Genomic DNA, 15,165 nt, shown 5'->3' on the forward strand with positions numbered 1-15,165 from the left:
GATCACTTGGTCTAGGGTTACCTGCTGCTGCCTCAGAGATTTCCTATCTCCCAAAGGATGGGAGCAACCAAGCAGATGGCCTCAATGATCGGTAGGGGTGAATTGCTCGATGGAGTTTCTGGTTACCCACACAATATTTCCTTTTAGTAGAAGAGTTTCTTTTAAAAGAACCGGGACTCCTTGCCTCTGTGACAACACAACAACTACTCCCACCTCAGAAGCAGATCAGAAAATCAGATCTGTGATAGAGTGATGTTTTTAGCAGGTGAGTTGGCATTGAGAACCTTTGAAGAGATGTGTGGGAATACACCAAGTTGTCATCAGTGTAAACTACTACATACCTGTGGAGCATGTAATTGAGCACCCGGTTTATAGAAGACTGGAATACTGCATTTACACTGGCCAGGCCATATGGCTTCACCAGGTATTCATATTGCCCAGTAGATTTTGAGAAGGTGGTTTATAAAGGAGCTGTAGAAGTATGTTGGACTTTGAGTTTTCCACACTATGCATTTATGAGGCCTACAACTCAACAAATACCTCCTTCATCATGCAAGAATACTTCGCAACAAGCCAACAAGCAATTAGGCTGAATACCAAATGGATTCCTGTTCATTACTTATGCTTTCTACATAGGTTGTAACATAGCAATGCAGATCATATTGAGTGCACTATATGACTGCTAGACCAACCATTTGGAATTAAACCAAAAAAAATATTTTGAATGTAATGCTGTAGTACATTATTGTCTTTATGTCCACTTCTTAGTAGCAATTTTCTCCTCGGTTACATTCTTGCCACTCGCTGTTCATGTGACTTGGCCAAGTAGCATGCATCTATATCCGGTCTAATAGCTAACTATATTGTGTTTGGCTGTTCATGTCTGTCTGTATTTACTAGGTACATTATCTTCAGGGTCTTGATCCAGTGATAAATCTTTTTCTTTTATTATCGCAGCCTAGCAAATTTGAGCTTTATTTTTCACTTTTTTGACACAACTTCTCAAAAACGGATGTCTTTATTTTCACTATTTTAAAACAATAATGAAGACATTAACACTATGAAAAGACACACATGTAATTACCAATGTCGCATAGAAATTTCAAACGAATCAAAACTGTTTTACATTTTAAACTCTTAACAGTATTCCTGAAGAAGCTCTGAACACTCTTGGCTGCTTCTCCTCTAAATGAAAACTACTTGTTTGTGTAAACCGTAAATTAATATGGCATCACAAACTACTTTGGTGGCACAGTGGAGAGTATCTCCTCTGCAACTGTGCACTTGCTTTATTTCTATTCTATTACAACTCCTTATATATGCACAGCAACATGGTGTTTAAATCTTACAGGTTTCTTTTTCTCTACAAATACACAGTCATGTGAAAAAATAAGTACATCCCATGGAAATTGTTGTTTGTTTGTTTTTTTACATATTTGGACAAGCAAACATTTGATCCTGTGTGAGACAGTGCCTATTAATAAAGTTGATACACTATGAAATATAACATAAAATTGATATTTTGTAGTAATTTTCACATTTAAAATTAACAAAAAAAAAACAACAAACAGACCAGTCACATGTAAAAAGTAAGTACACCCCTACATTTATCACACCTTCAAATCCATAAAATTAGAATCAGGTGTTGAAGATCGGGTGCCAGTGATTCGAACCTGTTCAGAGCTTGCAAGTGGAACCTGTCTTATTTATGCCCCTCTCATATCTAGTGTCTGGTGTTCCCTTTGTTATTGAGGTGTGTGGTGTCATAATGCCAAGATCTAAAGGTTGTGGATGCCTATTAGTCTGGCAAGGGATTTAAAAAGATTGCCAAATTATTTGAGGACATCATTCCAATGTAAGGAAAATCATCTACAAATGGTGCAGATTTCCACCAACTGCCAGTTTGTCCAGCAAATTCAGTCCAAGAGCAGACCATCTGATACAAAAAGAAGTCTCCATGAACCACAAAATTTCATCACAGGATCTGCTAATAAGACTCGGAACTGTTGGTGTCAAAGTGCATGCTTCTACAATCAGAAAGAGATTGTACAAATTTGACCTGCATGGGAGGTGTGCCAGGAAAAAGCCTTTGCTGTCTAAAAAGAACATTAGAGCAAGACTACAGTTTGCCAATGAACGTACAAGCAAAGACCAGGCCTTTTGGAATAATGTGTTCTGCACAGACGAATCAAAAGATAGAGCTTTTTGGCCACAGTAACAGCAGATATGTTTGGACAGCAAATGTTATGATTTGGGGTTGCTTCGCTGCCTCGGGGATTGGACAGCTTGCATTCTTTGATTCACTATGAATTCTGCATCATATCAAAGCGTGCTTGAAGATAATGTGAGGTCATCTGTCCAAAAGTTGAAGTTGAACTGAAAGTGGACCTTTCAGCAGGATAATGATCATACGCATACTAGCATATCCACCAAGGAATGGCTCAAAAAGAAGAAATGGAGGGTTATGCAATGGCCTAGTCAAAGCTTGGATTTGAATCCCATTGAAATGTTGTAGGGGGATTTGACACGGGCAGTACATGCAGGAAAACCTTCAAACATCTTGCAACTGAAAGAATATTAAATGGAAGAGTGGCCAAAAAATCCAGTAAGCCAATGTCAGAGACTGGTGGACAATTATGTAAAACGCCTACAAGAAGTTGCCCCCTTTAACAGAACAATTTCTGCTAAAGGGGTCAATACCAGCTTCTGAGGCCAAGGGTGTACTTACTTTTCCACAGTACAAGATCACATCTATTAATATTTCTGTTGAATAAATGATTGAAAAAGCTATTTGTCCTTGTTGTTTCGTTCAAGTAGATCAACTTTAGGCACTGTTTCAAAGATAATCAAATGTTTGCTTGTCCAAATATGTCAAAAAAGCCAACTTATTTTTTCACATGACTCTGTAAATAAAAGGACAAGCTTTCATTTACATACAGTCAAATACAATATGTGGAATCATTTGTTTTTTTTCATCGTGCTGTTTTTGTCACTTGTAGGTACAAAAACAGCAAGATAATGTGGGTGGAGCACTAGAGTCATATTAAACCTATATTCACACATAAAACAGATGATCATTAAATGAAGTTTTTAATAAGAATTAAACTGTATGATTGTAACACCAGCTATAACTGGTAAGTGACTTGTGCGAGCACATGCCGTGAAGTTTACTTTTAACCAGATTTGCTGGCTTTTGACAAAGATGACTGACTGATTGACACAAAAACAATTATAATATATCTACAGACAGAGGAGAAGGAAAAAACAGGCAAACATTTACCTTTAATTGATACAGAGTCATAAATCAACATTAGTCTATACTGGTATATGTGAGCAATTTAATTTGCAAAGCTCATTTTGGACAGAATCATATGATTCCATCTATTTTTGGTTTTTCCACTGTCTCAGAATATCTTCAGCTGCTTTGAGGGTGGAGTCATCCTTTTTGATAAAGAAAAAGAACAAATATTAATATTTAGGGGGCGTTCCATGTCCCAGCATGATGAAATCATTTATCATACTGTCTACACATATATTTATGACAAACAAATACTTTTTTTTAAATCACTGGACTGGTATGATTTTAAATCAATTTAAATTTATCAGGAAGAATATTAAAAAATAAGGTACAGGGTACTGGCAATGTACATGAGTGGATCTTTACTAACTAAAATCTAATGTGCACCAATTGCTTTATTTTCCCTGTATTATTCAGATTATTTATATACACTATATGGGCAAAAATATGTAGACACCTGACCATCACACTCATCACACACTGCAAAACAGTGGGCATTATAATGGTGCATGTCCCACCTTTGCTGCTGTAACAGCATCCACTCTACTGAGAAAGATTTCCACTAGATTTTGGAGCATGTCTGAGGGGATTTCTGCTCATTCAGCCAAAAAAGCAAGAGTCAGGTCAGGCACTGATGTCAGGCAAGGAGACCTGGGGTGCATTCTGCGTTCCAATTAATCCCAAAGGTGTTCAGTTAGGTTTGGGTCAGGGCTCCGTGCAGGCCACCCATTTTCTTTCACATCGACCTTGGCAAACCAGGTCTTTATGGACCTCTTTTTGCACAGGGTCATTGTCATGCTGGAACAGGTTCGGACCCCATAGTTCCAGTGAAGGGAAATTGAATTGCTACAACATAGATTCTAGCCAAACATTTTGTGGAAGGCTCTTGTATGGGTGTACTGGTCAGCTGTCCACATATGTTTGGACATATAGTGTATCGTAAGCAACAAATTACCTTGACAAAGCACAATCTAATGTAGTTCTGAAAATCTGCTCTGCTTTCTTGGCTGTAAAATGCAGATACAGGGATAGTACCCAAATGCTGAAAGAACATACAAAACAAATCTGGTTAATTTTACAATAAATAATCAGGCATCACTTTGAAAAGGTAAAAGTTGTGTGATTTACATCTACCTTCTCTTTAATAAGCCACTTGACAAATCTGTAGTCGTAGGGTTCGTCCGTGGAGCTTGGCGTGTCATTCAGGTCAACCTCTACAGGAGAGACACATCACATATAATACCGTGTCTTAAAAGTCCGTGTTCACTGTTTACAAATCTTTCCTACCAAGCTGCTTTCCTTTTAGTGCTTGGAAAGTTATTGTAGTTGCTAGCTTGATGACAACTGCTAGAAAGTTTTCCTGCAATTTTTGATTATTAATCAAGGCAAGGTTTCATCTTCTGAAGTCAAATTCAGTGGCTACGTGTTTGGGGATTGTGAAGAGATATGTAGATAAATAAGATAACAACTAGTTTATCATGATGCTACTCCTCTTAGTGAGTAATTAGCTGGTACTGTGTGGTTAACTTATGTTACATTTTATATGAAACAGTAGTTTTTTAATTGGTTGTGTTACACTTTGTTTGTTTATTAGCCCTTACTGTACTGAGCTCTTGTATTATCTTGTACATCTTGGCTTAATTTTTCACTCCACTGTATACAATACCCTGCCTGGTTTGGATTTAAATAAGCATATAATTAAGAGCCTATGATTGCATAATTAATTAATTAATGTCATTATTTATTTATTATAATTAATTAATTAATATGTTTCAGATGGCAACAATTCTTTTAACCCTAACGGATGCAGTGTGTAGCTTCTCATTTCTTAAACAACCATGTAAGAAGACGTATCCCATGATCGTGGAAAAGATGTTACTGTGTTTCAGAAGGGGCAAATTATTGTCCTGCATCACGCAAAGAAAACAACTAATTCTTGGAATTGGGTTAAGAAGTGTTCAACGAATTATTAAAACCTGGAAGGAGCGTGGTGAACTGTCAACTTTGAGGGAGAAATGTGGTCGGAAAAATGGATGTTCAAAATCTTGAATGATCATGATCGGAGATCTATAAAATGCTTGGTGAAGTTACGTCGTAAAAACATCGACAGTAGAACTCATGGCTATGTTTAATAGTGAAAGTAAGAGCATTTCCACATGCACAATGCGAGGAGAACTTACAGAATAAACTACTGTGTGGCCTAATCAGTGTGAGGCTAATCAGACAAAAACAACTTCAATTTGCTAGGGAGCACAAAGATTGGACTGTGGAGCAATGAAAAAAGGTCATGTGGTCTGATGAATCATATTTACCCTATTCTAAAACGATGGGTGCATCAGGGAAGAACGAAAGCATATGAAGCGATGCACCCATCATGCATAGAGCCTACTGTACAAGGCTCTGGAGGCAGTGTTATGATCTGTGGTTGCTCCAATTGGTCAGGTCTAGGCTCAGCAACATTATGCTAAAACGAAGCATAAAACGAAGTCAGCTGAGTACCTGAGTCGTACTGAATGACCAGCTGATCCCATCAATGGATGTTTACCTTCCCTGATGGCACAGGCATATTCCAGGATGACAATGCCAAGATTCATCGGGCTCAAATGAGAAGGAGGAATCATTTTTACAAATGAACTAGCCACCACAGAGTCCTGACCTTAACCCAATTCAAAGCCTTTGGGATGTACTGGAGAAGACTTTACTGAGTGATTCAACTCTCCCATCCTCAATGCAAAGATTAGTCAAAAATGAATGCAGCTCTGGATGGAAATAAATGTTGCGTTGCACAAGGTTGACGAAACAATGCCACGCACTGTAATCAAAGCTAAAAGATGGTGAAACTAAATTTTAGAGTGTGTGACTTTTTGGCCAGGCAGTGTATATGTATGGAAATCAGGACTCACGCAGGCAGGAAATGTCTGTGATCATGAAGTAGCCACCCTCGGGCAGGAAGGGTTGTAACCCTACACTCTCCAGGCACTCGGCTAACCTGAGCCGTTTGGCCTGGAGCTGTGTGGGTAGCTGTTTGAAGTAGCTTTCCTCCGTGCCAAACAATTCATATTCCCTCTCAAAAGCCACAGCAACAGCCTCCTACAAACACAACTAGTATGAAAATGTGTCCAAAAGAAAAAACAAGCAAAAAAAAAACCCCACAAAATATGTTGCAATAGAAAAAGAACAATAAACAAAACAGATTCAAACAATTAAACATGATGAAGACTGAGTGACTCATTTAACAGGAGAGAATTTAATTCGTCAATTTATTGTTATATTACATGTATATAGTGGCCACTTCAGTTCAGACAATAGCAATCAATAGCAGAAGGAAGTATTAATTCCTCAGCTGTAGTGTGAGGCTTCTTCCACTGAGCTACTCTGTAGGCCGCTTTGTAGGAGCTGAGTTTTGAAGGCATTTGAAGGCACAGATGCTGCTTTAGTAAAGCGACTCTGTTGTGAATAACAGTCGAGTATGTTTTTTTTCTGAAAAAATCAACTGGCTTGTCTTTGTTTTCGTGATGCGACGTCTCTTAAGTGCCGTCTTAACTTGTTCGGCTTCGTACTGTCAGACGCTAATGTTTTGAGGCACACAACACACTGTGGTCTCTTCATCACCCACCGCTGTACTGGTGAATCCGAGTGCGAGATATGTCTCATCATGTTTTCTTGTCTTTCTTTTAGTTGTGACGTTTGAAGTAGATTCATCTTCTGCTTTACATTTGCAGTCTTTTCAAATCAAGAACTATGCATCACTCATTTATAATTTTACTCGGCTCCCTGCAATACTGATTCATCAATCACGTCATCTAGTGGTCTGTACCAGACCACTCGAGCAGGTACTGCGAGTCATCTTGAGGTAATAAAATCGGGGGAAGTTTATATTTTGTGTTCAATTACTTACTTATGTGGCAAGTAGTTGCATAATAAGCAAGATACTTTCACAGTGGGGTCTTGCATCACCCTGAAGAGATTTCTTTTTACATAAAAATCTGCTGACTGTCCACTATTCCTTAGCCTTGCCACACCCCCATTATTATAACTCTGTGTCCCCCAGTTTGGGAACCAACTGTATGTTCTTTTCTTGCCATATCTTTATTTAGTCAAATTATTAATTAAATTCCTTAGTGCTCTGTATATTTGTGATTCCTTGCCATCAGACACATGTAAGCACAAGTAAGCGGACTACATGGAATATGCTCTTAGGTGTGTTTTTACCTGATTAAGAGTGGGACAGTGATATAAGGAGTTCTGATGGAAGGTGCGCAGGTGTTTCAGTAGGCGTCCTGGCCCTATTGCCCAGCCCACCTTAAGCACACATAGTATGGTGTAGAAATAGAAATCAGGAAAAGCATTCACAAACAAGGCAGCCATTTTAAAGAATAACCACAACAGGTGAAACTCAGAGAACACAATTATTCTACATTGTGTTCATACACTACAGAAGGCTAAAAGCAACCTTCTACACAAAGGTATACAAAACCAAATAATTTAATAACAGCATTGTCATAGGCGTTAACAGGTGTTCACAGGTGTGTTTACCTAAACAATAATAATTCCATAGATTTAAAAGGGGGGGGGGGGTCTCCTCAACCACCCCCCGTGTGTAGCATCCACCTGGATGTGACGGCAGTGTTAGTGCGCCAGAATGCCCACCACACAGCAGCTATTAATGGAGAGGAGACAGTGATGTAACCAATTCAGGGATGGAGATTATTAGCAGGCCATGATAGTAAAGGGCCAAGGGGGGAATTTCACCAGGACTATAGGGGTTATACCCCTAAGCTTTATGAGAAGTGTCCTGGGATTTTTACTAAGCACAGAGGGTCAGGACCTCGGTTTAATGTCTCATCTGAAAGACGGTGCCGTGTTTTTTTTTATTTTTTTTTTTACAGTATAGTGTCCCCATCACTATACTGGGGCATTAGGACCCCAGACAGACCACAGGGCGAGTACCCCATGCTGGCCTCCCTAATACCACGTACAGCAGCAACCTTAGTTTTCTCCATTAAGTCTCCCATCTAGATATTGCCAGGCTCAACCCTACTTGGCTTCAGAGGGAAACCAGGTATATGATACATGTAAAAATAAATAAATAAATAAATAAATAAGAAAAAAGGTTTATTCCATTCCACCACTATTACCTTCCATCCTGTAGCACTGAAGCTCTTGCCTGCACTACCAACAGTGATGGTACGCTCCCACATGCCCGGAAGACTTGCTACACTCGAAACACAAATCATGGTAAACAATTCAGTCCTAGGATGTCAATAAAACTTTCCAGCAACCCTTATTACTGTATCATGCATAACACCCTTAATTGAAAAATCAGTTATATACACGGTATATTCATACACTATAATGTTTATGTTCTAAATGTCCCAAAATTCACAGGAATTTTTATTCTTACCTATTTTGATATGTTGTGCTCCATCATATGTAAGCCACTCATATACCTCATCACTGATACAAATAACATCATGCTTTATACACAGGTCAGCTATCATCTGTAACTCTTCCCTCTGGAAGACCTGTGGAATAAATGGAGAGATTATTCATTTTCATATTTTTATATGATTTGCAATTATTCCTGACTACCTATTAGTTTCGGTTGTTATTTTAAAGAATCCTTGATAAATCCGGTGCTTTAAGTACATAATATATGAAACATCTACTCCATTTTGAGTAACAATTAAGCTATTAAACTCTGGAAGCAAATGGGCAAAACTCACCTTGCCTAATGGATTATTGGGATTGTTAATGATGATAGCCTTCGTTCGAGAGGTAAATTTACTGGCTAGCTCTTCAGGACATAACACCCAGTCAGCACTAGACACAGCTGGACCAGTGACCTTTTGCTGTAAGATAAGTACAAGCACCCCAGATTTTTGTGGAATAATTTGTGATGAATAAATAAATGTACATTGTAACTAAAAAATGTTTCACTTGAGCCTTTGATAGTGAATACTCACAGGCTTCAGCGGGATGTAGACGGGTTTCCCTCCTGCCATTAATGTCATGGGTTCATAGCAGTCAAAGAAAGGCTCCACAATGATCACCTGGACCACAGAACAAGCATGAGAGGGGGAGAACATGAGGCTATCATGGATAATGACGTTCAAATCTGATCAATTTAATGATAAAATCAGTGGCGTATAGAAGGTATTTAGGTCACATATGTTCAGCTCAAACTATAATAAATATCACACACAAACTTACTTCATCACCCTCATCAATCAGAGCCTGAAAGGCACAGAAAAGTGTCCCATAGGCTCCCACAGAAACCAGTATCTCCTGCATGGGGTCGATTTCACGGGCCAAAATCCTCCCAAAGAATTTGGCAAGGGCCTTCACAAGACGCGGATGGCCCTGTGAATCAGATTGCATTTTTACTCAATATAACCAGATTATCCATGAATAATACAACTAAGCCTGGTTTTTATGTGCATCTGAAAGATTAGTGTGCATTTCTAGGTGCCTGTTTTTACACTTTAACTAGTATAGTTACTAAACCTTTTTTAGATTATTTACAGATTTTATTTAATTATTACTTCACAAACCCTAAAAGCAAGATAGTAAAAAAGATTATGAATGTACAAAGAAAGAAAATGTAAAAATGCTTTACAAAGGCGCGCGTGTACTGGTGCATGGAGAACCCTCCTTTGATGGCATTGCAGAGAGACTCCAAGAGGAAGCTGGGAGGAGAGAAGTCGGGGAATCCCTGACCCAAGTTCACAACCTTATACTCAGCAGCTAGCTTTGTAAATTCCACCCTAGCAGATAAACACAAATAATTACAACAGATAAATAATTCACAACATGCCACTGCTTTCAGTATGGTTCATTTGGGCTATCTACAGTGGGGGAAATAAGTATTGGACGCATCAACATTTTTTTCAGTAAACATATTTCCAATGAGGTTATTCACATGCAATTTTCACCAAACATCAGTATTAACTCAAGAAATACAGAAGTATAAACAATTCACAACATTAAAGTCCATAAATAAAGTTAGATGTAATAAAGTGGAATGACACAGGAAAAAAGGATTGAACACTCTAAGAAAAAGCAGTTCTCCAAGTCAAGGTAAGGCAAGGAACCAGCTGAAATCTGTAAGTAATTATACCCCCTATCTTTGCAAATTAATATCAGCTGGGTTAGTAAATAAAAAGGCTTTTCGTTACCAAGGTGTCACACAAGAAACATCTTATGATGGGTAAAAGCAAAGAGCTCACCCAAGACCTTTGCAACTTTATTGTTGAAAAACATATTGATGGAATCGGATACAGATGTATTTCAAAACCTCTGAATCCTCCAGTAAGCACCACTGGGGCCATTATCCGCAAGTGGAAGCAACATCACTTCTTCATCAACCGGCCATGCACAGGAGCTCCTCGCAAGATTTCTGACCAGGGAGTCAGAAGAATAGTCAGAAGAGTAGCCCAAGAGCCAAGGACCATTCGGAAAGAGCTCCAGAAACACTCAGAGGCAGCAGAGAAAACAATAGGCAATGCACTCCACTGCTAACGCTCACCACACAAGACTCCATTACTAAAGAAAAGGCATGTCGAAGCTTGTTTAAAGTTTACTACAACTCATTTGGACAAGTCTATGAAATACTGGGAGAGTGTGGTGTGGTCAGACGAGAGCAAAATTGAACTTTTTGGCTGTTATATTACACGCCATGTTTGGAGAAGAAATGGCACTGCACACCACCCTTAAAACACTATACCAACAGTGAAGTTTGGAGGTGGAAGCATCATGGTGTGGGGCTGTTTTTCATCACATGGTACTGGCAGACTTCATATAATTGAAGGAACGATGAATGGAGCCCTTTACTGGGAGATTCTTGAGAAGAATCTGCTGCCATCCACCAGGATGATGAACATGAGACGTAGGTGGAGCTTCCAGCAGGACAACGATCCAAAGCATACAGCAAAGGAAACTCTCAATTGGGTTCAGAGAAAAGAAAAATCAAGGTGTTAGAATGGCCCCATCAATCACCTGACTTGAATCCAATTGAACAAGATTAAAAAACAATATGTTTAGAAGAATGGGCCAAAATCACACCTGAATACTGCGTCCCATTAATTTCTTTGTGCAGGAAGCGTCTTGAAGCTGTCATTACAAACAAAGGCTCCTCCACTAAGTATTAAATACATTTCAGTTAGCGTGTTCAATACTTTTTTCCTGTGTCATTCCTCATCATCACACATAACTTCATTTTTGGACTTTAATGTTTGGATTTCTTTATATGTGTGGATTTCTTGAGTCAATACCAAAGTCTGGTGAAACATTTCATGTGAATAACCTCATTGGAAATATATTTACTGAAAAATGTTGACGCACTCAATACTTATTTCCCCCACTGTATGTCTATGGGAGAAATCTGAGTATTCAGTTAACTAAAGCTTTAACTAATATTGACATTTGTACATAAGAAACCCTACAGTCAGCTACAGATTTATTGGCACCCTTGGTTAAGCTAGATAAAGGAGGTTATGAAAAATGTCTGTGGTTAATTAATCTCACACTAAATACACAAAAATGTACTTGCCTGCATTAATCAGGCAGTGGTTCTGAAAAATATCTACATGTCTGAAAACGTCCATATTCACTGTTAGGACAATAATTAAGAAGTTTAACACAATCAGAACTGTAATAAACCTGCTTGAAAAAGGCGCAAGTGTATATGTGCAGTGAGGAGGATAGTTATTTAGGTGAAAATTATGGCCTTTTTAAATATAATTCACCGAGGGTATTTTTTTAAATTATAGAGCTGAGTGTAATGGAAACCCCAGACAATATTAAATGCCCTATTTATAAAACCGGCACAACAGTAGCTTATAAATTGTAATTTTCTTTTAGCCTCCTTTATGAAAATGTGCTTAAACCCTTCTGAACATTTGGATGGAAAATTACCTGCTAACTTACACCACTCTAAATAGCAAAGCAGGAGGCATCTGCCATCCCTTCAGACATACAGTTTCTTCAACTGATGATAACATAGGAGAAAACATTTCACTGGTTCTGACCTGTAACCCCATTCAAATGTTTACACCCATACAGATACTACAACATAACTCCCCATTGTGACACACAGGTTTGTTTTTATCTTGTAGGCCAGCAAGTACAATGTCAGTGGTCAAAAACTGTTATTCTAGTTGATCTGTTTGTGTTATACAATGCTGATTCCCAAATACACCACCATAGTACCTACTGACCTCCTGGTAATCGACCAGTGAAAAGTACTATATGGACATACTAAGGATAAAACCGAGGATAATTTAAGTAACTGCATAACTGTGTGCTGAACTGGACATAGTTCAGTAGCATGCAGCGTTGAACATAATCCAAAAGTGCAAAAAAGGTTTGTGAGCATGTAGGATAAATGTGTTGGTGTGCAATTGGAGCAAATCGACATGACGAGAGCTAGAAATGTGCATGAGAGGTAAAAGAAACAGTGATCCAAATAACAGGCTTATTATATGTTAACTGAAGGTAGAGTCAGGATCGAGTAAATCGAGTACTTCATCCAAAACCAAATGCACACTTTGGACATACTGGAGCATCTTGAGCAAACCTGAAAAAAAAAATGCTAGTAAATATTTACCACACATTCTTGTCCACATTCTCAAGCCTTCGTGCATGCAACTGCCGGGACATGTTTGTCTGCGGGGAAAAGGCACATGAGAGGTTACGGCCTTAAAAAAAATAAATTACAGCTGTTTAAGAATCATACATTATGAAGTTACATCTTTGATGCTTAAGCCCAATTTAATTTAGCACTTAGCACTATTAAACAACTACATTATTTACACAGAAACTCGCGCAAAATCAAGGAAACTCCAAAATATTCAGAGGTGCTTTGAAATTTTTGAAAATGACCGCAGAGTGTCTACAGATTTGAGCCAAGATTCTTCATGTGACGTGATCACAACACGCATTCAGGCAAAGCCCCCTTCAATTCACGTGAGTCAAACATGAGTACAGCTTAAAGGTCTTATTTACCAACAAACATTGTCACCTGATAGGAGTTTTTTGTGTGTGCCTGAAACACATTTCTGAATGGTTAAATGCATGTTTCTTATATTCAGTTTTGAAAATGATAACGTTAAAACGTTTCGTGTTTAAGAGCAACACAGGCTAAACAGCACTGCAATCATGAACTCAAGCTTAAAGTCACTTGAAGTCTTGCAGGTTTGATAACTCATTAAGGGTATTTAATTGTCTGTGTAGGTTGTTTGCAATGTCATGCGAATCGCCGCTTTCTGTAGAAATGGATTTGGTCACATTTTACTAGTGCAAAGTACCAGACTCGCCAACAAAATCAGCTTGCAGGACTAACGGGTAATTAAATAATGGCAACTTGAAGTAAAATAATAATAATAATAATAATAATAATAATAATAATAATAATATATTACAATATAGTTATGAGTGCTGGATCAATTTCTATTGGGATTGAGTTTAGAAAACATTGGAGAAGCAGTGGTTCTCAAAGTGGGGTCTGTGAAGCATAACCAGGGTCCATGTTGTTTTGTTGGTGTTGTTTATTTGGACTGTCCACTGAAACTGAATTTGTTTAATAAAATCTTAATTACACAAAACAAGTCGGTCTATAAATCATATCGGCTTGGACCTACCGTGTTGTGTTCTGCTGGAGGAAAGTTCATGAATATAAACCCCTATAGCTCCAATAAACAGACCAAACAGTATTGTTCACATTTAAATAATAATTATGTCATTTAATTTACAGTTAAAGAGCTCTCTGGCTACAAACAGTCTGAAAAGCCCTGGATTAAAGCACAAACATTTTTGCTTAACAAAATATTTGATTTCTTCAGCAAAATAAAGTGCAGCTGGAAAAAAAAGAAGAAGAAGAAAAAAGGACAGCATTGTTGACAGCAGTGACTCTGATACTGATACAGACACTGTACACACCATCTTGTGTAATTTTATATAATAAAAGTCTGGGAGTAGACACATTTTCTCCGTTGTAACTAACCTTGTTCTGCCAGATCGTAGGAATGACCGGTGATTTCCAAACTGCAGCACTGTTTACCAGCACTCTCCTAAACATCCCAGGATGCCATTTACACCTTCAAAGAAAGTATAACATAAATACGTATAACAGAAATACAACACTTTTTAATTATATAACATTCAAGTTCTCACCAACGACCAAAATATCCGTTTCATATAAGCTTATATTACATTCTTTATATCCTTAAAAAAAAACTCTCAGTGCACTACACATTAACCGGATAGTTTCTGATACAGACTTTTAGCCTGACTGCTAATGAATTCTAATACAAAATCTGAAAATAACGCTGTTTTTAAAAGTTATAATTAAGATTTAATATAGCCGGTATGACGAGACGGTTACCGAAGCAGTTAATCGCTTTTCCGCATTACACTGTTGCTGACTTTCATTCCTTCAGTCAGCTGCTGGAGCTGGCTCAATCCCAAACGCCTCCTTTCTCCCTTTATTGAGGGCACTACATGTGGTAAGTGGTGTTTTTACACTGTGTAATGCACTACGGGACTAATAAGAATCCAGAAGTCGTTTAGATTCACACGTTGAACCCTGACCTTTGAACCGGTGTAGGCGGAGTCTGTCATTTTTAGCTTTTATTATTACTTTTTTAAATTTATTTATTAATGAAATAACAGTAAGGAATACAAAGTCATACAAAAATACTTGAATTTATAAAATAGCAAAATCAAAATTCTGCATCTCATTAAAAATCAATCATACATCAGTGGTTCTCAACCAGCCCTATGCGGGCACAAAATTTTTTTTAGAATTCACAGACAAGGCATTATTTGGGTCCTCTGTGTATTTGATTGCTTTTCAAATAGGATGTGCA

General features: G+C 38.0%; 1 protein-coding gene across 2 annotated transcripts; it reads right to left on the bottom strand.

Moving 5' to 3' along the window:
• Nucleotides 1-999: 999 nt before the first annotated feature.
• On the bottom strand, nucleotides 1,000-14,904 carry LOC128603760 (kynurenine--oxoglutarate transaminase 1-like). 2 transcript variants are annotated; one of them, XM_053618421.1, is made up of 14 exons: nucleotides 14,682-14,904; nucleotides 14,301-14,394; nucleotides 12,906-12,964; nucleotides 9,918-10,065; nucleotides 9,512-9,661; nucleotides 9,265-9,351; nucleotides 9,025-9,150; nucleotides 8,703-8,823; nucleotides 8,437-8,513; nucleotides 7,511-7,600; nucleotides 6,202-6,388; nucleotides 4,433-4,512; nucleotides 4,254-4,340; nucleotides 1,000-3,441 (listed from the first exon to the last, which is right to left on the bottom strand). In XM_053618421.1, the coding sequence occupies exons 2-14, from the start codon at nucleotides 14,373-14,375 to the stop codon at nucleotides 3,382-3,384; spliced, it is 1,347 nt and encodes a 448-aa protein (XP_053474396.1). In that variant the 5' UTR covers nucleotides 14,376-14,394; nucleotides 14,682-14,904; the 3' UTR covers nucleotides 1,000-3,381. The 2 variants fall into 2 exon arrangements, with proteins under 2 accessions (XP_053474396.1, XP_053474397.1); XM_053618422.1 differs by lacking the exons at nucleotides 14,301-14,394; nucleotides 14,682-14,904 and adding an exon at nucleotides 13,939-14,287.
• Nucleotides 14,905-15,165: the final 261 nt, after the last annotated feature.

This window comes from Ictalurus furcatus, chromosome 28 (genome assembly GCF_023375685.1).
Source record: "Ictalurus furcatus strain D&B chromosome 28, Billie_1.0, whole genome shotgun sequence".
In the NCBI taxonomy this organism is placed as follows: Eukaryota; Metazoa; Chordata; class Actinopteri; order Siluriformes; family Ictaluridae; genus Ictalurus; species Ictalurus furcatus.